Source organism: Prionailurus bengalensis, chromosome E4 (assembly GCF_016509475.1).
Source record: "Prionailurus bengalensis isolate Pbe53 chromosome E4, Fcat_Pben_1.1_paternal_pri, whole genome shotgun sequence".
In the NCBI taxonomy this organism is placed as follows: domain Eukaryota; kingdom Metazoa; phylum Chordata; class Mammalia; order Carnivora; family Felidae; genus Prionailurus; species Prionailurus bengalensis.
In genome coordinates this window covers 16,399,539-16,424,983 of record NC_057360.1, presented here as the reverse complement: position 1 = coordinate 16,424,983, position 25,445 = coordinate 16,399,539, and the positions used below count along the sequence as shown (strand labels likewise).

At 38.6% G+C, this 25,445-nt stretch overlaps 1 protein-coding gene across 8 annotated transcripts in view; it reads right to left on the bottom strand.

Annotated features, from left to right (window-relative positions):
* Positions 1–25,445, bottom strand: part of RABGAP1L (RAB GTPase activating protein 1 like) — a 758,000-nt gene that overhangs the window by 319,304 nt on the left and 413,251 nt on the right. For all 8 annotated transcript variants that reach the window (XM_043568487.1, XM_043568490.1, XM_043568491.1 and 5 more), the window contains one exon: positions 3,117–3,230. In XM_043568487.1, coding sequence (XP_043424422.1) covers positions 3,117–3,230 — 114 coding nt within the window. The remainder of the gene's footprint in view (positions 1–3,116; positions 3,231–25,445) is intronic.

The following is a 25,445-nucleotide window of genomic DNA, read 5'->3' as shown; positions in this document are numbered from 1 at the left end:
GGTAATATATATTTTAGTACAACATTATAAGCCTTAGCAACTTTTATTTACTATCCTGAGTTTTGAAATGCTTTTAATATGATTCTTTTGTTTTCCACATTTTTACAAAATGTAGTGTAATTTAAAATGCTCAACATTTATAAGGTATCTTAGAGCTACAGTGTTCTAATACTCTTTTTTTCTTAAGTTTTTTAAATGTTTATTTTATGTTTGGGGAGAGAGAAAGCAGAGTGTGAGTGGGGGAGGGGCAGAGAAAGAGAGGGAGACACAGAATCTGAAGCAGGCTCCAGGCTCTGAGCTGTCAGCACAGAAACCGATGCGGGGCTCCAACTCACCAACTGCGACATCATGACCCGAGCCAAAGTCGGACACTTAGGTGACTGAACCACCCAGGCACCCCTGTTCTAATACTCTTAACTCAGCAAGGGCTTTAAAACTGTCTAATCATGTTGCAAAATATACACTGATGATCTAACATGGCCACACAAGCTGTGTGAATGTACTAATGAGTACTCTCTAATGAATTCAAGGTTGGATTATTATCTGCCATATCCAAGCAAGAGATATCAACTACTTAAATATACCAACTATTTAACTTTTATTTTTGTGTTTGGTAGTGGTTCAGATATTTCTCCTGTAAATATTATATAATGAGGGATAGAAATACTGTTTTTACTACAATGGAGCAAAATTGTTAAGTCAGAGGCTGAAAGCACACAGAACCATCTGTCTTAGTTATGTGAAAAAATTATCTAGTATCAACCAGAGAAAAATTGAGGGAAAAGTTTGGCTGAAAATATGCTGAATGCTAGGAGGAAAATGTTCTCCTGTATATCATAGGTCAGACCCTTCTACATAAACTTAAAAACTATATAAATTTTGTTATCATCCTTACATAAGCCAGAAGCTAATTAGCTGACAATTTCAAAATTGGTAGAAAAATTTTTAATAATTACTTTTGCCTTTTACAATCATATAATGAATATACATCTGTAGGGGTGTTCAATGGTTTGTGGCATTTTTAAAACTAGATGATGTATTATTTTCCAGAAGTCAGTATACTCTCAGAGTTTAAGTTATTTACGCATTTCTAGCTCTGACGATATAACCATATAAAAAAAGATTTCTGATCAGTGTTTATCATCCTCCAAATGGCTACATTGGAGAAAAGAGAAAGAGAAGGGAAAGAGATGGGAAGGTAAAGAGAAAGGAAGGGAAAGAGAAAGGAAGGAGAAGGGGAAGGGGAAAGGGGAGGGGGAGGGGGAGGGGAAGGGAAGGGAAGGGAAGGGAAGGGAAGGGAAGGGAAGGGAAGGGAAGATAGGAGAGGGCAGAGGGCTAAACTACAAACATGCAAGAAGGGTTTCAATGAAAGCTGTGCCATTTGCAGAATTAGGCCATCCGTCCTACTTGCTAGCACAAGCAGGCAAGGGCTTTTATAAATAACATTTAAAAAAAATCAGTAAATATAAAATGACACTGATATATGAACATACTTCTGAATGTCCAACTGGCCCATTTTTACTACTCAATATAAGGACAAATTTAATTATTCAAGAACTGATTACCTAACTTATAAATTAGCCCTTGTACTTGCCTTTTCTCCATATTACTACAAGATTTTCTTGTAGTCCGCCATTCAGCAATAACCTTTATTGGGATGGTAGATGAGGACAATGTGGAGTTTACCCACCACATTTTGTAAGGCATCTTAAATTTGAGGATAAAGGGCAAAACTTTGTTTAATGGACTTTGCAGTTTTTAGCTTTTGGCCTCAATTAGCATTCACTATATGAGTTAACTATATGCAATGATTTAAAAAGTCATTTTGCATTTCTGATATAACCTTGAAAAATTACCAATCTGATAGCTATTCTCCATTAACAGAAACAGAATCTTTTCTATCCAAGTAGAGCGTATTTATTAAAATTCAGGAAAAGTTTTTCTATCAGGTTTACTAATAATGAGGGAAAAGGTTTCAAAATGGGACATAAAAACTGCACAAAGATGTATTATGTGGCATAAGTCAGGGTATACTAGTAATATCGGAGACCTCGATAGTATCAAAAACCACATTGTTTCTTACCCTTATGTATTGTCCAAAAATGGAGACAACTGCCACATTAAATTGTCATAAGGGCAGTCATCGGGACTCCTCTGAGCCTTTACTACAGTAGCCTGAGAGGACCTTTAGTTCCTTTCTCCTTAGCAGCAAAATGAGGTCATAGTGCGCCCCCTCCCTGACAAGCAGGCATGGGACATGCAGCCAAAAAGTCACCTTCAGGACTAAGTACTGAGCAGAGAAAACAAAGGCAGGAAGGAAGGGAGACTGAAGAGACAAACTGACTTAAGTAAAGTCATTTTGGTTTTAGGCTGACCTTTAACCTAAAAGCCAGCAAGTCATAAAAAGGGTCACAAAATCTGACTCAGAAAACCACAGGACCCTATTCCCTCTGGCAGTAAAAGCCAGAAAGGCCAGACACTCTTAAAATTGCTACCTAAGACAATGGAAAAAACTAAGCACCCATGCAAATGATAAAGCCAAAGTTAAAGACTAAGCCCCTTCCTATAAAGATTAGCTAATTTTAAAACTTAAAACCCAGGGCACCTGGTGGCTCAGTTGGTTAAGCATCCGACTTCGGCTCAGGTCATGATCTCAAGGTTCATGCATTCCGTGCTCTATGCTAACAGCTCAGAGTCTGGAGCCTGCTTCAGATTCTGTGTCTCCCTCTCTCTCTCTGCTCCTCCCCTGCTCATACTCTGTATCTCTCTCTCTCAAAAATAAGTAAACATTTAAAAAGAAAAATTTTTTAAACCACTTAAAACCCTTCATTCGAGGCAAAGAGGATCTTTTTCCTCATCTGGGATGAGAGACTGCTACTTTGTGAAGTAGCTCCTTTCTTACTTCTAGACTTAATAAATCTTCATCCCTTTCTCTAAACTTGCTCTTGAATTCTTTCTCATGTAAAGCCATGAACTCTCTTGGCAAGGGGCTCTGGCTGCCCAGCATCAACATGGCACAGAGCAAATAAAAAATGACAGAAAAAAAATCTGTAAGATGGGTTCCTAAGATATAGTCCTGTAAAATAAGTTTAAAAAAATGAGGTGGAGGGCCCTACCTTGCAAATCTTGTAAAGTGATTCCTGGCCATCTCCTCCAGTATCTTTAAAGTAATCATGTGCAGGAAACGTACGATGAATATCTCGAGTGATAACACTCTCCTGGGCTGAGTCCTAAAAAAGAAAAAAATAGACCTGGTCATTAATTTAAAATTTCTTTTTAATAATGAAAAATAATAGATACGTATGGTAAAAAGAAAACAGTCAAATAGCACAAGAAGAGTATGCTTCCCCCCACTGAAAATACCTGCCTTCCATTCCAGACCCACAGTCCCATTCACCAGCTATAAATGCTACCAACAGTTTCTTTTGTATCCTTTCATCCATCTATCTATAGATGTGTGAACATATGCTCATGTGAGGGGAGGTGAGGGAGGGAAGCTGTATACACACATCTCCATCCTTTGCTTTTTGAAGCACAAATAGAAGAAAACTATCTGCTCCTTTCATGTAATGGGGTAACTTACAGAATATTCCTTATCAGTACATGCAAGTATATTTCAGTGTCTTTCAGAGCAGCTATTAAAAAGAATGAGGTACATCTGGATAAAAATATATGATGGTTTAATATTCTATTAATGATTTTTTTTGCATTTTTCTATTTATATTACAAATAATATCACTAAGAACATTTTTATACATACATGTTCAACAATAGATTCCTAGTGGTGGAACTATAGGTCAAAGGGTGTACACATTTTCATTTTTGATGAAGATACTTTCCTTCCAGAGGTGTTGTAACAATACATACTCTAAACACTGGTGGAGAAGATGTTTTTCCATACATGCCCAATACCACATATTACTAACTTTTCACATTTTTGACCATCTGATAAGTGAAAACTCAGACCACAATAGTTTTAAAAAGTAAAGGTATCAATCTTTTCCCTGATAGGTTAATTATCAACTCACACACTCCAGAGAACAAAAACCCTCAAACTATTATATTAAGATGACTAAAGATTAATTAGAATAATTAATAATTAGAATAAAATTCTAAGCCTTATAAAAAGTGATTAATCATTCATTTGATTGAATCTGATTCCTAGAAATGTTGTTTTCTCTGTTTAATGTCAAGAAAATAGGATGGAACTACTTCCGGCAACCCTGATGATGAAAATACTTTGCACAATTTAAGAAGCACCAATGGCCACCAGTGCAAATTAAGTGTTCTTTAATGTCTTGCTTGCATGAAGATTTGAACAAATCCCCTATTTTAGTTAAAATCAAGAAAGGAAAAAAAACGTTTAATACATGAATTACTTTAATGAGTGCTATCTCCCTTTTCTCTCTGTAGCTGAGAAGTATGTAAGAAAGGAAATAGCTGATTAACTGTGAGTTAAGCCAGTGCCTTCTCTTGCTGCCTTTTTTCATTTCGGCTGCTATTTCACACTGAGTGGTAATTAGATCTCATACCATGTAGAGAAAGGACACAAACTGAAATGTTCCAAATTTGCTAGCAAACACCGAAGACACTGCAAATCAGTCCAGAGGAAACTCTGAAGGCTTATTGGAATGTAAGGCTACAGCTGAATAGAAACGAAACTTAAAAAAAAATTACCATACCTTAAGTGTCAGGACACCTAGAAAGTTTATACTTATCAACATAAATGCAGTTTCTAATGACAGAAAATTGTGAGGGCAGGTGGGAGCACACATAAAGGTAACGTACAAAGAGATATGGCTGGTTATGGCAGTGTCTAAGTAGGAGATCCCCTGAGTGGGGGATCTGGTACCAGGTAGAAGAAAAGTTTTCACTGCCCAGGCTTTCCCTAATAGAAAGGTTTTCTTTCCACACAGTAATAGCTTCCCCTTATAAGCTATTTGAAAAGATGACCAATGAAAATGTTACTACTGCCACTGCTGAACTATTTCAGGGGCAAACATGTGCTGAGTGGTTCACAGGATAAGTCTTTTACACTTTTCAAGATGTTAAGGGAGAGAAATAATTGGACTATATTCCCTAGAAACTGCCTACTCATTTGGCATCATACTGTGTTTAAATGGTACCAACAGTCTGATTCAGAGAAAGGGAAATTGATCAAAATTTTCTAGAAAGTAACTATGCATAATATGGAGTAATTTTTTCTATGCACACTTGAATCTTCCTTATTTGTTTCTAAAAATAAATGGGCAAAAATTAAATGAAAGTAAAAATCATCAACTTTTCCTTATGAACCATCCCTTCCTAGGATTACTTTCAAATGCTCTCCACAAATGTGCGTTTCTAGAGCTTTCTTCCAACATACTGCTCTCAGGTGGCTAAGGGAATAACTTCTGGAACTTCACTTAATAAACTAAATAAAATATTTTGCTATATTATTCACTGATCCCTTTCATATAACTGAAGGTCAGAAGGTACATTAGAGTCTTATAAAGAGACTAATACAAATGAAATTATGTACTAGAGAAAATAATCATCTTTTCAAAGCTCAAGCTCACCTCCTCCCAATTACCCATACTGTAGAGAGTAAAAACAGCACACATTTCCAGAATCCACACCTAATCTCCCAAATTCACTCACTTCTTCAACAAAGACTTGAATCAAAGCTCAGTAACACTCAGTAAAAATGAAGATAAAAATGATTTTTCTCTTCAATATTAATTTTCTTTAGATTTATTTCAATTATAGTTGTCAATTTTCATAAGAAGATTTCATAAGAAGGACAAAAAAGAGGTCAAATATTTCGCCATTGAAATACCCAGAGTTAAAAGGTTTCATGCGAAAACTTTTTTTTAATATGGCTAAAAACATTTTATAGCACAACGAAAACTGATAATGAGTTCGTCTTCTTGGATGGCTCCCATAAGCAGAATCTCCTTAAATCCTGACAGTCATCTTCAGAAAGGAAAGAGGGAAGAAGTCACTCCTTCATGGGCAGCTACTTCACCAATACCCGCAGGTTCACAGCCTGACCCACAATTTATTTCCCCGTAGACGCATCTCCCGTTCTGGTCTTCAGTCCAGTTTGGTGGGCTAGTGGCTTGGAGCCAGATAAACTCACTGGTCCTATTCCTGGCTGCTCCACTTAATACGAATAGGATCCCTAACAAGTTATTCAATCTCACGAAACTTCAGTTTCCTCATCTATAAAATGGGACAATAATACTAAATTTACCTTATTTAGAATAAAATAATGCACGCAAAGTGCTTAGCATGCTGCCTGGTATGAACTCAGTATTCATTAAAGAAACAAATCAAAATAGTAATTGTTAATTATTTCTTCCTCTTTTCCCTTCAGAATCACATTTAACTGTTTAAATACTTTGGTGAACATAACATTTTATACATTTTTATGTGTGCACTTCAAATAATAAACCACTGTTTTTTCTTTGGATATCATGAACGTTATGAATAGAGCTTTCAGCACGATGACATTTAAATATATACACTCCCCATTCTGAATTTCCTAGCATGTATCTCGCGTGTCCTAAATTATCCTTGTTTCTATCAATCCATGAATAAGAGCAAAAGTGAACAATCGTTTGCATAAAGTAATGTTTTATCAACTGGTAGACATTCTGACTGCAGCTTTGCATATGACCATGCAATAAAGATGTACACAACTCAGGAGGATGGAAAGGACAGGGTGTGGTAGAAGTTAAATTTGCCAGAGTAGCTACCATTTCCACCACTGCTTCAGAATTTAGCTTGTGAGAACCAGAGAAGGCCTTACGTCGCAGTTCTGGACAGGACAAACGCCACTGTCTCTTCTGCATGCCTTCCTTCTGGACCACTGACACCAAGCACATAACTGGCAGGCAGAGTTCTTGAGATCATCGATCCTGTCTAAGCCGCAGTCAAGTTGGACCACACACAGAAACTGACTCAGACCAGTAACAGGGAGTAACAGAGAGAGGTTTAGAGGAAAGTCTTAGAAGTTGAGTTTTACTGCCTCCTCACCACCCCACAGCCCTGACACTGCCAACACACCGAAACTAAATTTCTATTTAGTTTACCTACAAAGGATTTTCTTTAATTTCCAAACTGCTACATCAGAAGGCTAAATTATCTTTTTATTTTCAAAACAGATATCATCTCCAGCGTGGTAAATAAAATCCATGGTCCAACAGAGGGTATCATCTGGCTTGTGGAAGATCAATTTAAAATCATCTCTAGGATGTATAAGTAGCTCAATTAACTTTGGACCATTTTAAGTGGATTCAATTTACAGTCTCCATCAAGTGTTTGATATTAGCTGCTCTTCTAGTACTATGGGTATACCTGACATGTGTGCAATCCTTTCAATTCCTATTCCAAGAGAATCATCACTTAACTTGTTTATTGTGAGAAAAAAAATGAATATGGCATTCAAGTGCCAACAAGTATTAGGAGGATAGGTTTGGATGACCATAGACTATAATTTTTTTATAAAACAATTTCTGGGCTGTCAACAACTGGAAAGGTATTTCGCTGCAGATGATTGTTTTCACATGTGACCTTAGCCCCAGATGAAGTGTAAAAGTAATGTCTGATAAAGGAACTCCTTGACTGTGCCTTAATTTGCTACATTTTTACAACTACGACAAGCATCTGTTCTTATTAATCCCTATTGTCAAATCCAAAGTATAACTGCATTTTCACCTTTCATCGACCACAAAATTACTTCAACTTCATAAATACCATGCCAATTTGCTAGTGTTACTAAAAATGCCAATGTAGACCACACCTACTCACAGTTGGCAGATAAATGATTCAGAGCTTAAAAAATATTTGACCTTAGAACGTGCCTTCTATTCTTACTTCACAGGGATCCTCCTTCAGTTCTATGTTGGAGCTAGATCTATGGTAAAACATCACAAACTGGTCGGCTTACATGTCCCCGAAAGCAGATGGGTTTGCAGTGGTGGGTCTGACTTATTTGCCTTGATGTCTGCCAAAAATCCAAAGAGGCAGAGATAAAAGGAGAAAATATGAAAGTGCACTCTGGTTTTAAACATGCTATTGAAATTGTAGGCTAGAGACAGTAACACAAAAAGAATGGATCACTGCCAGGCTTCAGTCCTTGAATATGCGGGTAGGGGGAGTCTTAGCATAAGTGGAATACTATGGAAGCAAAGAAAGAAATATTAACTCAATCATATCTTAAGCAACCCGTTTCCCAGGCATTGAACACACATGCTACCAAATGTCTCAGGATCAAAGCCTGACACAAAGGTCAAAGATATAAGCCATATTCTGGCTTCAACTAGAAAGAAATCTCTTCAGGGAGAAAAGCAACAATGAGAACTAAAGGAAGGGGAAGGAGAGGGGAGAGGAGGGTGCGTATCTCTAAGACCAGCCAATATTCATGATAGATACCTTGATCCTGAAGGAAGTGCCAGGACTGCAGTAGGAAATATCTGAATAAAACAAAGCATTCTTTTGGGACTGGGAAACTAAGTAGTACTGTAGCCTATGGGTACAACCTGGATTTCCCAGAGTTCTTATGAAATTTAGGTCAGAGCCGAGATGACTCTCTATGACAAATACCTGGGGTTACTTTTAGACTCCAAATACACCCACTAAATGCATCTATGACCATATTTGGATATGTCCTCATTTCAGGGTGGCTAACCACTCATTGTCCCAAAATAAAGGTTCAACTGAGGCACTTGACAGTCTTGCAAACTCATCCAATGAGCAGCGATAAACTCTGCAACTTCTGCTGGAATGAAGCACAATAACTGAACTCCATGGTGTTATTTTTCAAAGCAAGATGCATTTCTAACTGCATAATTTTTAAAAATTAGGATTTTTATCAAACCCCTTGATAAAAAATGAAATAAAATAAAAAATTTAAGAGCGCCATATTTACTCCCATTGTATAAAAATAACATTCTTTTATTTTTCCACAAAACTAAAGAACACCTCTGATAACTAGCATTTGATAAAAATGTCTATTTGCACCTAACCTTTAAGTTTTGTAATTTTATTAATTTTGACTATGTGCATACCTAGTTATTGTTTATAGGCTGAATAATTTTTAATAATTTTAGAAAACATTCTACCACTCTGTCAACTGCTTTAAATGCTTCTCTTTAAGGGGCGCCTGGGTGGCGCAGTCGGTTAAGCGTCCGACTTCAGCCAGGTTACGATCTCGCAGTCCGTGAGTTCGAGCCCCGCGTCGGGCTCTGGGCCGATGGCTCAGAGCCTGGAGCCTGTTTCCGATTCTGTGTCTCCCTCTCTCTCTGCCCCTCCCCCGTTCATGCTCTGTCTCTCTCTGTCCCAAAAATAAATAAAAACATTAAAAAAAATTTTTTTAAAAAAAAATAAATGCTTCTCTTTGAAACTCTTTGAGCTAAATTACATCTTCTTAAATTGAATGACATAAAAGTTGAAGATACAAAAAAACTGAGCTATTTGTTGCATAGTACAAATTCATTTATGTATTCAACAAGTACTAGTTCTGAGTACCTACTAAGAATAAGGCATTATTTTAGGTGCAGAATATAACAACTGTTGGCAAGGCAATGCCCTTCCCCTATAGGACTTAAATTCTAGTAGCAGGGAAAAGAGACAAAAAACAAGTACTGGTTAGTTAAAATTACTATCTAAAAAAATAAAACAATGTAAATAGCTAGTGAGGAGAAGACTGGTATTTTAGGCAGGGTGGTTTTGACTTTCTGAGGGTAGGTTCAACTGTTTAGAGAAAGAGCATTACAGGCAAAGGGGAAAGCATGTGCAAAAGTTGTGAGGTGGGAGCAGAATGTCAATAGTTCTCTAGACACTTTCTAGAATTTTGCTGACCTTTGTGTGCAGATGTCTTCAATGGATTGCCAAAAATTATTCCAATAGTTTTGTGGATTAACATGGTGACCTCAGAAATTTGTAAGTATAATTCGGATCATTTTTAAAAGATGTCTTAATTCATATGCTTGAATAATATGCTCCTGGTTGCACATGTCTGTATGAAAGTTTACCATTCAAACATCCAACACTTGCCATGTAAAAGACATTGTACTAGGTGACAGGGGATCAAAAAAAATAGGATATAGTCCATAATATCCCTAAATTGCAAGAGATTAAGATCTTGTAAACATAAAATATAGGTGCAAATATCAGTGGAAGGAGACATATTGCTAACAGCCAAATTAAATGATATGGGCAAAGTTATCTATGAGAAGTCAGTAAAGAAAGTGATTAGGGAAGGGTTCAAGTGGTGAAAGGGGCCTTCCCCAGGAGATGACAGGATGGGTTCAAGTCATGATCTCACAGTTGTGGGATTGAGCCCTGTGTTGGCTCCACGCGAACAGCACAGAGCCTGCTTGGGACTCTCTCCCCTCTCTCAGTCCCTCCCCATACACACTCCCTCCCCTCTCTCTCAAAATAAACAAATAAACATTAAAAAAAATAAATTAAGCTAGAGGAAAGACAATGTTAAGAAAATGATAAGAAAAAATATACTTACAATACTGTACTGCATTTATCAAATAAAATCAGTGTATAAATGGACCCACACATTTGAAATCCATTTTGTTCAAGAGTCAACTGTATAATAATACAAGGGTGGTGTGAGCAGAGGATCCAAAGCAGGAAGGCACTTGGCATGCCCAAGTAATAGGACTCTAATTGTCTATAGAAGGGAATTCACAAAGAGGAAAGTTGAGTGGAATCTAGAATATGGAAAGGTCATCTTGAATGACGATGTTTTAACTTGGTCCTGTGGACAACAAGGACCATTTCATCTGACTATTTCACTTCATAGCCTTTGTAGTCAGTTTTGTGAACTCTTGTTTCAGTGTGATCTCATCTGCTTTTATTACCTGAAAGAATTAGTGTGTAGTGAAAAATTAACCTCATACAAAAAGAGGGCTGGAGTTACCAGGAGGTGATCTCTAGGCCCTTGGAATATCATGCCAATATCTTTTGGTCACCCAACAGACTAACAATGTGATTTATTATGGGGATTTGGGCCATACAGTATTAGTTATATCTACAAAGAGACTGAAAACTAAAAGTCAGTCATGTGGGCAGTACGTGAATAAGCTCCTATAAAAACTATGCACATAAGACTCAAGTGAGCTCCCCTAAATGAAGCTGGCAATACTCCATGTGTATCATTACACACTGATGCCAGGAAAGCTATGTTGTCGATGACTCTGTGAGGCAAAGACAAAAAAAAGTTCCATGTTTGCTATTTCTCCTGGACTCTGCCCAATGTGCTTCTTCCTTTGGCTGGCTTTAATCTGTATCCTTTAGCTATAATATACTGGCACCATGATTTTAACAGCTTTCACTGAGTTCCTTGAGTGTTTCTAGTGAATTGTTGAACCTGAGGGTGAACCTGAGGGTGATTCTGGTAATACCCTGAACTCACAACTAGTGTCAGAAGTGATGGCACTCTTGTGTGCACTACCCTCCTCTTTAACTTTTTAACTGGTTATATTATAACAGGTTGGCCAGGGGCGCCTGGGTGGCTCAGTCGGTTAAGCATCCGACTTCAGCTCAGGTCATGATCTCACGGTCCGTGAGTTCCAGCCCCGCGTTGGGCTCTGTGCTGACAGCTCAGAGCCTGGAGCCCCTTTCAGATTCTGTCTCCCTCTCTCTCTGCCCCTCCCCTGTTCATACTCTGTCTCTCTCTGTCTCAAAAATAAAATAAAACATCAAAAAAATTTTATAGCAGGTTGGCCATCGATAATTTTGAAGATCTCACTGTGGTATTCTCACCAGTAAATTTTATTTAGTCAAATATATTTATCATTGCCTACCTTTTCCTCTATGACAAAGTATTATTCACAATAAAACAGTCCCTTAATACTGTGTTAATTCAGTTGACTTTTAAAAAACTCTCCTTTAATGTAGAACCCTAAAGTTTAAACATATTGGACCACTACCAACCATTTGACCACTTGTTCACTGAGCTTCCGAAAAATCTCTATGTGATTAGTGAAGTGAAGACCACAGACCACTAAATGAAAAGGAGAACAGACAACTACTGAAGTGGCCTATAATTCACTTACATGAAGGGTCACCTACTTAAAGCCTAGAAGGAGAGTGAGGGTAAATGAACAATAACTGTATCTCTAAGTAAATGCCAACAATGTGTGTATTTTAAAAATCATTTAAGACCAATAAAGTTCCTCATGCTGGGGTATGGATTTTGAAAAAGGCAATTAATTTTTACGTCAAGTCAGGTTATATAACTGCCATTTTTTTTCCTTTTTATAACAGCCCATTTCCATTAACACAAGTTTTTACTCACTATGAGTCGAAGATGCACTGATCACCACACAGTAACAAAAGAAACAGGAAGAGCTAAGAACAGAAAGATTTGTTCCTGAAACACTATGGCAGTTCTAGTTCTCAATTTTAAAGGTTATTTCAATAAATTAAATATTCTAATTCCATCTAGTAAGTGTATAATAAGGCATTTTTTTGTTTTACAAATTCTGATTAATATTGTAGCTTTCTTTTCCAATAATCTACTTTGTTCAATTTTCCCTATTCAAAAGGGTCAATTTCTGTTTCTCCAACAGATATTATGGAAGTAGGAAAAAATTTTTTTGCAGGAAGGCATGTCTGAAGCTTGATTAATCCTTTCTGGAATAAAGCCAAATCATGGGTAGAAACCTAGAGATTTTTATTCTACACTTTTTCCCCCCTTTATATTGATTCAGAAATGAGCATTACTATTCAAAGACTAAGGAGATCTAGGTAAATATATATTCCAGCTCCTCAACATAGTATATTCCTTTTTAGTCTCTTGGCTGATTTTTCGCTTGCATACTCCTTATCTGCTGGTGCATCCTTAGCCATGTTCTCTGCTCACCGTCCATGTTCTTCCTGGGAATCCTATCCGTTCCTGAGACTTCAACTACCAGCTGTCTACTCTCTCCTTGCTCTTTACTACAGCAGATGCCAAACCTTACTGATTATCAGAATCATCTGAGAATCTATTTTGGAACCCATATCCCCAGATCTCACCTAGATCTGATTTACCAAAATCTCTACAGTACTTCAGGCAAGCCGTATTTTTAACAAATTCTTACACAGCTACAAGCAAAAGTCTACAAATTGTTATTTAGGAACTACTGGTCTAATAGATATTTGTTCCACATCTAAAACTTAACTCAAAAACTCAAATCAGAATTTCCCATATAATCAGGTGCCCTTTTATGTTTTCAGGCTCAATGGAATGAAATTCCATGTCTGAGCTGACATCAAAAAAGGTGTTCTGAAAGCTTTTTTCCTTTTCCTCCCTTAATCAATTGGTCCTTTGGTCTTCCATTCAGCAATATTAACTAACTGGTACCCATGTCTGAATATGCCCATGTAATTACCACCTCTAGGTAGACCATGATCAGTTGTTATTTATCTGTTTCCCTGGTACCTGAGACTCTAGGTGCTTAGTAAATGGGTGCTAAATAAATCAGAACAAGGGAAGCAGGCATGGTAAGAGGATATTCTCTATGATGAAGAGACTCAAGTTTTATAACTTTTTGCTTTGAGTTCTGAATTCTCTTGTGACCTCATTTAATCAAATGCAGTAGCAAAGGGAAATAATCTGCTCCCATATCAAAGATGATAACAAGGACTCATAGGCTTACAAGCCAAAACTTCACAGCAAAATGCATACCAGAATGTCCTTACTCCCTAGTGAGTAAGGACATCACTACCAAAGATGACACACGGAAATAGTTACAAATGTTATTACAAAAACATCCCAAACAAACCCACAAATGGATCTCCATCTTAAAAAAAGAAATTAGAAATTCTACCACTACTGCAATTGCAAAAATCGTCATAACAAAAAGCTTTAGAGTTTTCTGAGTTTTACCTCATTTTATATGAAGACCAATAAAAGACGAAGATACATTCAAGTGATTCATTATTTTAAAATCAGCCGTTTTACTTTAAAAGTGACAAGAGATCAATCATATAATTAATGTGTTCCAAACCCTACTGGAAGCAAAGTACATTAAATACGATGTTTTAGAAATCTCAAGTGTCCCTCACAGCTTACATGTTAACTCTTTCTCAGTAAAAGAGCTTGAAGTAGTAGACTGAGATCAAGGTTGGGCAAGAAACAGGAAATTCTTTCTTATTCATTGCATCTCAGGATTATAGTATTTAATAGGCTCGGATTCTTTACCAGGTTCTTAATACCATATTAAAGTAAATCAAAGGAAGATACAGGTCCCCTCTTTTACGTTAGGGCCTTTTAGAAGTTATAAATTAAGAAAGAGTAATGCCTTCAATTCTACTTCATAAGATTAGAAGATAATCATGAAATGAGGATTTTTGTTTCTATCTTTTGAACTGGTATCTATTTAGGTTCTATAATACTCACATGAGAAAAATACAGGCATACCAACAGTTTATGGTTGTGGTCTTTCCCTGTTGACATATTAGCCCCTCCCCTTCAATTGATACACGTATTTACTTCTGACTTAAGTACCACAAGGGCCACAGATTTTTCTGCAATTTTCTTGCTAATAGATCTAAGTTACTAGGAGAGGATTTTTAAGTCTAAATTTCTAAAAAGAAAAAAAGAAAACGTAACTGGGTAAACATTAAGAAACGGCAAAAGTAACCCCACTCATTTCTCATTTATTAAGTTGCCATTTGCATACGGTACTTTCACTTGATTCAGTGGCTATGGGGGGCTGAAAGGTTCCTTTCCAGGCATTTGTCTGGAACTACTTCCTTATTTAGACCTCGTTCTACAAAGCTGTCTCATTTTTCCAAAGCTTTAAGTGGTTGATGCCAAGTTACATACACATGACGGTTCCTATGTTGCAGAGTAATTAGGCATAATCAACCACCAGTCACAATATGAAAACAATTAATATTATTCTTTAGACAAACCAAGCTTTGTTTAATCAGTTAGGATATGTGTCCTTTTCTGGCACCACCACCACCACCACAGTTCAGGATCCTATCACTTTATGCTTAGACTATTTCAATGGTCTCTAAATTAAATAGAAGCTTTTCTCTACTTCACCCTTTATGGTACTTTTAGGTTAACCTACCTAAAGCACTGCTTTGCTCCTGTAGAGCATTCAAATCCATCTATGGTATGGTCCTACCCACTATCTAGGGAAAAAGCAAAAATTCTTATTCCACTGCATTTGAATCATATCCCATTCCACAAAATTTCACTGTTCTTCCAAGCTTTAATGCTTTTATGCAAGTTCCTCTGCTTTGTATGGCCCTATTTTAATATTTTCTCCTGTTGAAGTCCTGTCCATTTAAAGGCTCCTATCAGACTTCTTGGGTGGTGCTTTCCTAATGCTCCCAAGTAAAAATAATTCTATCTTCTCTTATAGTCTTATAATTCCAAGTTGTATAAACTTATATAAAACATATATTACCAATATTACATATTGCCTTGGAGGTAAGATATATTTTACCTCCTCTCAGCTCCTGGCCACTAGAGCTGGTGCCACACAGCAACACATTTAGTACCCCATATATAGTAGGGGCTGAACAGCTACTCGTTGAATAAATGATTTTATGAAAGGACAAAATGGAAAACCAAGGCAGAAAGAGAATAAAAAACGAGCTCATGTTGCTACTTAAGTGGAAGGTGGGTCAGGTCCCATACTGAGCCACAAATGGAAACTAGGTTGGGGCAAATCTTCCTTTCTTAGGCACTCTGGGCTGGCTCCTTGGGGAGAGGGTTTATGAAAACCATAATAAGACAGTTATCTGATGGGGCTATTGCCACAGCCAATGCCACAGTTAACATTTTTACCCACAAAACATAGATGGTCTCATTGCTCAAAACCCTGCTTTTCCAGGGATTACTTAAAGGTAACTTGGGAGCAAGTCAGCACATTTAATTTTTTTTAACTTTTTTAACTTTTAACTTTAAAATTTTTTTTCCAATATGTGAAATTTATTGTCAAATTGGTTTCCATACAACACCCAGTGCTCATCCCCAAAGGTGCCCTCCTCAATAGCCATCACCCACCCTCCCCTCCCTCCCACCCCCCATCAACCCTCAGTTTGTTCTCAGTTTTTAAGAGTCTCTTATGCTTTGGCTCTCTCCCTCTCTAACCTCAAGTCAGCACATTTTAGTTCACAATGCTAACTTCCTACATAGGAAAGAGAAATACATAGGAAAGAAAAATCAAAGGAGCCTTTACACAGATTTTAGGATAAACAGAAAGCATACACTTTGCTTCAATCTACCTTCAACCTAGCAAAGGCCTTATGAAGTGCAGGGCTGCAATGATCTAAGTAGCCACTGAAGACAGCACTCTTCCAAGTTAGTATTTCTTGCTAGCTATGGTTGTGATATGTTCAAGATCACAGTGGTGAGTGCGCAGTCCTGTAACACGAGGAGGATAGCACAAACCAGAGAACCTGCCATAAATGTAGCAAATTGAGAGCCACAGGGAGAGGAAGGGATTAGTGACTAATTTTTGACTCTTTAAACAACAAAGATGCAGCATTCTGAGCCTGACTATTAGTCAGGAGGACTACCCTTGCCACTAAGGGAGCATCTGCCACTCCTGAAAGGAAATTTCTTCTTCAGGAAGAAATGGAGACAGGATAGGGTGAGTGAGGCCGACTGAGTGCCTGGGCTCTAACCGTGAGAGTAGGTACTGCACCATCATGGTACCACTGTCCTTAGGGACAATCAAGGAAATGTCAGCAAAGTTGGGGGCGGTGGGGGGGGGGGGCGGAGAAGACCTGGGTGGGGGTGGGGGTGGAGGGTGGTGGTCAACAATATTTCAAGAGTAAAAGAATTCTTAACTTCTTTTTTTGTTTGCATTTTACTGAAGGATTTAAGCAGGGCAAGTACTACAAGAATCAGTGCCCTATAATGTACTCAATTCAATGTGCTCAGCTATACCATAAGCTTTAGTCATCTTGTAATTTTATAATTCCACAAGAGTTAAAAACTACTGTGTTTTCCCTGGCTTTAGGGCTCCCAGACAAAATGTAGGATGCCCAGGTAAACTGCATGGGCTTTAATATTGCATGGGACATACCTATATTTAAAAAAATTAGTTTTTCATTCACATTTAAGTGAGAATCCTGTATTTTTATTTGCTAAATCTGGTAGCAGAGTACTAATATCACAGTACTGGGAAAATAAATTCCCGAGTACCCTTTATATATCATTTTCTTACTTAAGTTGCTTTTTTTTTTTTTTCCAACGTTTATTTATTTTTGGGACAGAGAGAGACAGAGCATGAATGGGGGAGGGGCAGAGAGAGAGGGAGACACAGAATCGGAAACAGGCTCCAGGCTCTGAGCCATCAGCCCAGAGCCTGACGTGGGGCTCGAACTCACGGACCGCGAGATCGTGACCTGGCTGAAGTCGGACGCTTAACCGACTGCGCCACCCAGGCGCCCCTTAAGTTGCTTTTAACATTTATTTATTTTTGAGACAGAGAGAGACACAGCATGAACGGGGGAGGGGCAGAGAGAGAGGGAGACACAGAATCGGAAGCAGGCTCCAGGCTCTGAGCCATCAGCCCAGAGCCCGAAGCGGGGCTCAAACTCACGGACCGCGAGATCATGACCTGAGCTGAAGTCGGACGCTTAACCGACTGAGCCACCCAGGCGCCCCTTAAGTTGCTTTTAAACACTTGGTCTGAAAAATACCTTATTTGATATAAACTAGTCACATCTGACTTCTCAAGCAAGCTATATTAAATTTACTTAATAAAAATGAGCAAATATTAGTTAAATGCCACAGATACCGCTATGAATAGATTCAGAAAGATCTATTCTAAACTATGAAAGACTGAGAGGAAAACGAGGACATCTAGATAACAATGGACAGACACCATTATTAGTGAGAATACCAAGCCTGTGAGGCTCAGTAAAACTGAATTGATGACCTGGAAAATAAGATCAAATTAAGATATAGAAGACTGGTCTGAGGTCCCTGAAGACATGAAGGCAGGGAAAAGATAAAACTTCTTCCCCGAGAATAGAAGACAAAGATGCTGAGAATATTTACTTAGTCAACAACTCTACTCTGCTCAAATGCCAAATAAAGATCAATCAATTAACATTTGAAAGACTTTTCTGGTCAGACAAAAAAGTGGCTTCAAAATTAACATAATGGCATAAACCTATTCCCGAGATTTTGGTGCTGTGCTAATAAGCTTTATCAAGGGAGAATTTATTGTTCTGGTATTTACATTGCAATATTAATAGGAAACAGTATCTGGGCACAATGTCGAAGACTTGGTGGGTATGGGGAGGGACAAGCAACCTTTATATGTAACACAAATTCAGGAATAATAGAGATTTAATGGGCTGAATGTTTTAAACAAATCTTTTTCATTTAATATTTTAAGTAAATAAACATTAGCATCCATTTAAATACTCTTATTTTTTCTGAAGGGTTTTAACATTTTTACTGAGATTTTGTTAAGCTAGCAGGCACTACAAGTATCTGATTATAATGGTGCACTTGTGAACAAACTATAGTCTTTCTTTGAATACACTGTAAATCAATTGAAAAATGTGACTTTCCTTATTCTCATATTGTATTCTTTATTTTATTTTTAAAGTTTTAAAGTTTATTTATTTATTTTGAGAGAGAGTGCGGGGGAGGGGCAGAGAAAGAGGGAGAGACAGAATCTCAAGCAGGCTCTATACCGTCAGCACAGAGCCAGATGTGGGGTTGGAACTCATGAACCCTGAGATCACAACCTCAGCCAAAGTTGGATGCTTAACCAACTGAGCCACCCAGGGATCCCTCACATTATATTATTTAAAATAGAGTCTTTTTGGGGCGCCTGGGTGGCGCAGTCGGTTAAGCGTCCGACTTCAGCCAGGTCATGATCTCGCGGTCCGTGAGTTAGAGCCCCGCGTCAGGCTCTGGGCTGATGGCTCAGAGCCTGGAGCCTGTTTCCGATTCTGTGTCTGCCTCTCTCTCTGCCCCTCCCCCGTTCATGCTCTGTCTCTCTCTGTCCCAAAAATAAATAAACGTTGAAAAAAAAAATAGAGTCTTTTTTAAAACAGAAACTTTTTTACTACACAAACATAGACACACATACAAACACACATAGTAGTTCGCTTCCTTGAAAACAATTCTCATCAGATACTTTTGTCTTTTTGGCTGCAACTGAGGAACCACAGTGGAACCTTAGCTCCCAAAGTTCAGGGATTGACAACCTATCATCCCACTCCTTAGGGCTGCACTCACTAAGGCTTTGGTGGCCTCAGAGAGTAAACCAAACAGACTGTGACTAGGCAAAAGGAGCATATAAAAACAAGGAACTCAGTATTTTGGAAGAATTTGATAATCAAAAACAAAATCACCGATGGGCGCCTGGGTGGCTCAATTGGTTAAGTGTCCAACTTCGGCTCAGGTCATGATCTCACGGTTTATGAGTTTGAGCCCCACGTCGGGCTCTGTGCTGACAGCTCAGAGCCTGGAGCCTGCTTTGGATTCTGTGTCTCCCTCTCTCTCTCTCTGCCTTCCTCTGCTCATACTCTCAATCTCTCTCTCCCTCTCTTAAAAATACATAATAAACATTAAAAATTTTAAGAAAAAAACACAAATTCTTTAAAAAAAATTACTGAGGTTTTCAAAATGGGGAAAATCTGAACTTTGCTGTACCTCCCTAAACTTGCTTCACAGAATACTGACAGCAAATCCATTGCCTCTGGGCTTGGTGTTCCCATCCCATCAAATAGGTCTGTCTTCACCTCCAAATGGACAAACTTGATTTTCTCTAGGTGCCCCACCTGTCCAGTAAATCACCAAACACTCCTTCAACCAGGTGTAAGGATCAGAAGACAAGACCGAAAAAATTTAGCTTTCTTTGAATGGGGGAAGGGTGTCCTGAGGTTAGATGGACCATATTTCAAAGCTAGGTTGGGTGACGTAGCTGAAGCACTGGTCTAGAATTAACTCCTTCTAAAAGAAATATAATGCAGCCCATATGTAATTTATAATTTTCATGTAGCCATATTAAGAAAGTTAAAAAAAAAAGTGGGGGGGGGGGACCTGGGTGGCTCAGTCCATTAAGCATCTGACTCTGATTTCAGCTCAGGTCATGATCTCAGGGTTCATGAGTTTGAGTAGGGCTCTGCACTGAGTGGAGACTGATTGGGATTCTCACTCTTTCTCTCTCTCTCTGCCCCTCCTCCACTTACACACATGCATATGCTCTCTCTCCCTCAAAAATAAAAATGTTTAAAAAAGAAAATAAAAAAAATAGGAGAAATTTTTAACAATTTTAGCATTTTATTAAAACCAATGCATCTGAAATATTATGTCAACATGCAATCAGTGTTAAAAAATTGACAACAAAATTCCATACTCTGTCTTTGAAATCCCATATGTAATTTTTTCAATTCTGATTTGCCACATTTCAAGTGCTTGATAGTACCTGTGGCTAATATCTTCCATACTGGACAATGCAGGCCTAGATGCGAACTCAAAACCTAACTCCACACTTTGGATCCATTTGTCACAAACTTTTCTTCTGTACGGGGACAGGAAAAATGTCTCTTGGGAGGGAGAGTAAAAGAAGGGAAGGATGGAATGAAGTTCTCAAAATGTGCAAGTGTGTAAGTTGCTAGTCCTTGTGACTAAACATTACAGAGAATAACTGCTGCTTTTGCTTCTCCCATCAGTCCTCTGGGATGCCAAGGTTTCTTATGAAGTGGCTAAGCCTATTACCCATAATGGCGTTTGCAAGCCATGTTTCCATATGGGATAGAACTAATAAGAGCTTATCTTACTACTCAGGAGTAATAGAGAAACACCAGTAAAAACCAGAAAAGGGGCATGGTCCTAAACATCTTCTATAAACTTTGGCTTCAAAGAACTCCACAGCAGACTGTGCACATCACAGAGATAACTTTTGCTCCTGGAACTGCCAACAATTACGGAGGCAATCTTAATTCATCCTGTATCAAGAGAGCACTGACCTGATTATGTTGTCAATCACAGTGCCTGACACATAGTAAGCATTCAACTCATGGTGGATATTATTAAGCCTGGTATTGTTTTGCTTTTTCTCTACAGAACGAGGGCAATAATTCTAGCACCCAGAAGTAGGACAACTCCCGCAGCCTTCTGATGTTACCAGATACCCAGATCATACATAACACTTCTAAGACGAAGTCATGGTGAACAGATTGGAGGGTAGCAAATGTATGGCCAGCCTTGGAGCTTCTCCATAAGCTATGGAAACTTTAAATCTCTATTACTGAATCCTGATCATGATCTAATAGTCAGTGTAGTGGGTCATAACCAGGATTAAAAGGGGAAAAAAGTAATGGTAAATACGATAGTGCATCTCACTGAATCATTTCTGAAAATTATTGCTTCTGACATACATACATGTATGGGGAGGGTCAAAAAAAAGTTTGAACACTACTACATTAGAATACACTAGAATTTTAAGAAACTCTAAAACTTCTCACTTCCTAGGAGATGCAGATGAGCAGGAAAGAAGAGAGCATCTGACTCGTTTGGGAAAGAATTTTTAGGGCAACAGTGAGATAGAGTTGTCAAAGATAGGCTTTAAAATATGTATATGGGATGAGGATATAATGATCCTAACTTTTATCAATATGGCTGTGTGAAGTCCAACTACCCTCAAAGGACTATAGGAAAAAGTGTAACTGACTCACCAGATGATACAAAATCTTCATACAGTAAGTTGTGGGCATTTTTTTTTAATGGCTCTTTCTTTTTAAAAGCACTTGAAAAATATAAGAATTAAGGCTCTGGTGAAAGGAATTTTCCTGACTTTATAAATAGAATCTGATATAAATCCTTTCTGTGTGTGGAATTAGGGATTTACATAATTTGAATCCTAATGTGTATAACACAGATGCTATAGTTTGCATTGCTATTTTTGGTTATGAAAAGAAAAACCAGGAGGAAGTCCAAGATGGCGGTGTAGGAAGATCCTGAACTCACCTCCTCCCACAGACACACCAAATCCATAGCTACATATGGATCATTTCCCTCTGAAAAGGATCTGAAAACTAAATGATCTGATCTCCACAACAAAGGATAAAAGGGCCACCTCAAGATGGGTAGGAGATGCAGGACACAATCTCACTAAACCCCCACCGCCCCCCCCCCCCCCACCCCCTGGCCCTCCCAATGCTCCCCTACACCCTGTATGGTGATGCACAAGAGAGAGAGATCTCACTGCACAGTCACTTCTCCCAGAAGAGTAAGGGGTTGGTGCCCCACATCAGCACTCCTGCCCCTGGGATCTGGACCACAAAGATGAGCCTTAGAACGTGTGATTTGCAAAGCCAACAGGACCAATGTCTTATGAAAGAAAAGGCTCCAAAGTGTTATTAAAAAAAAAACCCCAAGATTCCTCTCTTGGAGGGCTCATATGCTGTCTTACTTGTCCCAAGACCCAGAAAAAAAAAAAGTTTGAAAAATGCCTAGACTATATGTAAGGGAGATTCGTTTCTTGATCTGGGGTCACGTCACTGAAAGGAGGGGTTGGACAGTTGAGATGTTCCTCAGGGACAAAGATGCTGGCAGCTACCATTATTGCCTTCTACACACACTCTGCTGGAACAGGTGGGTGAGCCTGGACACAACGCCCCATCCCCCCAACAAAGGCTGAGGTGAGTGGTCTCCACGCTTCCTGAGGTCAGAGAACATGGGCAGTGGCAGTGCTCCCCGGCTCCCCAGCTGGGGTAGGAGAGTGTGATCGGTCACAGACTTCCCTCCCCAGTGAAAGTCTACTAAAATGGGCAGTTCTACACTTCCCCAACCCCTGGCGAGCGCTGACCAGTGCCAGTGAGCACGGCGTTCTCCCGGTCAAAAGCCAGCATGTGCACACAGACAAGACACCCATACTGCACTGCTGAAGTCTGGAGGTGTGAGCAGTCAAGACATTTTCCTGCTGTCTTTCTGAAGCAGTCAATCATGTCCTGCCCTCTACAGGATCCAACTGCCTTGCTAAAGCAGGCAGGTACACAAGGGACATCTCTTGATCGCCAGGCCCTGGTGGCCAAGAGGACTGGCATTCCAGAGCTCCTTGGGACTGTAACAATCAGAGACAATTATTGGCAGGCTGCCACCCTCAGGGCACTGCACTAACAGCAGACAGAAACACAGCCCTAGGCTTCCTGTAAAAAAAAAAAAAAAAGAAGGGACTATTTACTTAGCCTGGGGCTGCAGCCTGAGGGACAGGCTTCAGGTTTCCCACATATCTAGAGGCTAAGGAGGTGCTACCAAGAAATGTAAGCAGTGAGGCACCATCCTGTGCACCCGCTGACCTCCTTACAGATGGATGAGTTTTCTCAAAAGGGAGCTTACATAATCATCCAGAGCCCCTAGCTTGGCAGTTGTTGCCCAGGGAACACTCCAAATCTCTTGGTCTGGAGACTAGCAGAATTATGATTGTGGCCCAAAGGACTGTATAAACTTGCACTTTTTTTTAAGATTTTATTTTTAAGTAATCTTGACACCTGATGTGGGGCTCAAACTCAGCCTCAAGATCAAGAGTTGCATACTCCACCAACTGAGCCGACCAGGTGCCCCTACACTTGCATACTGTTAAAGCTGCAGCCTGAGGGACTGGCCTGAAACTATGTGCTAAATGAGATGCCCCCACCTTGGATCACTGATAGGTCTTGGCACATCCTGAACAATGGGGGCATATCTAAAATAAACCAGTTGGTTTAGACAATCACAAAAATTTAAGAGACTGCGATAAAAGCTAGAGCACAGCTAAATGAAAAGGATCATTACCTACACGAGACCACTGCTTCAAGACAGAGAGGTATCTGTTTTTCCTAATACATAGAAACCACAGAAATGGAAGCAAAATGAGGAAACAGAGAAATATGTTTCAAATGAAAGGATAAGATAAAACTGCCAAAAAAGAGAGAAGTAATCTACCGGATAAAGAATTCAAAGTAATGGTCACAAAGTTACTCACCAAACTCAGGGAAAGAACAGACTAACACAGTGAGAACTTCAAGAAAGAGAAAACATAAGGAAGTACCAAACAATAGTCACAGAGCTGAAAAACATAGTAATTATGCTGAAAAATATACTAGAGGGGTTCAATAGTAGACTAGATGAAGCAGAAAAACCAATCTGCAAGCCAGAAAGATAAAGCAACAGAACTCACCGAGACAGAGCAACAAACAGGAAGAATGTTAAAGAGTAAAGAGAGCTCGAGGGACCACTGGAACAACATCAAATAACATTTACATTAAAGGGGTTGCAGAAAGTGAAGAGACAGAAAGAGACAGAAAACTTACTTGAGAAAATAACAGCTGAAAATTCCCTAAGCCATGGAAGAAAACAGACATCTAAGTCCAGGAATCCCAGAGAGTTCCAAAAAGATGAACCCAAAGTGACCCATACCAAGACACATCATAATTAAAATGCCAAAAGTTAACCAGAGAAATCATAAAAGTAGCAAGGGAAAAATAAACCGGTATATGCAAGAGAACCCCCATAAGACTATCAGCAGATCTCTCAGCAGAACCTTTGCAGGTCAGAAGGGAGAAGCATTGACATATTTAAAGTGCTGAAAGGAAAAGAACTTCTAACTAAGAATATTCTACCCAGCAAGATTATCATTCAGATGTAAAGGACAGATAAAGATTATTCCAGACAAGCAAAAGCAAAAGGAGTTACTCACTACTAAACCAGCCTTACAAGAAATATCATGGAAACTTTAAGCTGAAAAGCAATTGCACCAGTTAATAGCAAGAAAATATATGGAAGTCAAAATCTCACTGAAAAAGGTAAACATAGAGTAAAGGTATGGATTAGCCACTTATAAAGCTACTAAGAAGGTGAAAAGACAAACGCAGTAAAATTAAGATTACAATAATTAGTTGAGGGATACATAAAAGATGCAAAGTGACATCAAAAACAATGAATGTGGAGGGAGAGTAGAAGTGTAAAATTTTGGGATGTGTTCAAATTTAAGTTGCTATCAACTTAAAATGGACAGTTACATACATAGGATGATATATGTAAACCTCACAGTAACCACAAATCAAAAACTTATAGTAAATACATAATAATGGGAAAGGAATCTAAACATAACACTAAAGAAAGTCATCAACCCATGGGGCAGAGAAAGAGGAAAAGAAAGGAACAGAGAGGAACCACAAAAACAGCCAGAAAACAATTTAAAAGATGGCAATAAATACATATCTAACAATAATTACCTTAAATGAAAAAGGACTAAATTCTCCAATCAAAAGACACAGAATAGATAAATGGATAAAACACAGGACATATATGTTGCCTACAAGAGACTCATTTCAGAAGTAAGGGCATACAGAGACTGAAAGTCAAAGGATATAAAAAGATATTCCACGCAAATGGAAATGAAAGAAAGCTTGGGTAGCTATACTTCTTTCAGACAAAAGAAACTTTAAAACAAAGAATGTAATAAAAGACAAAGAGG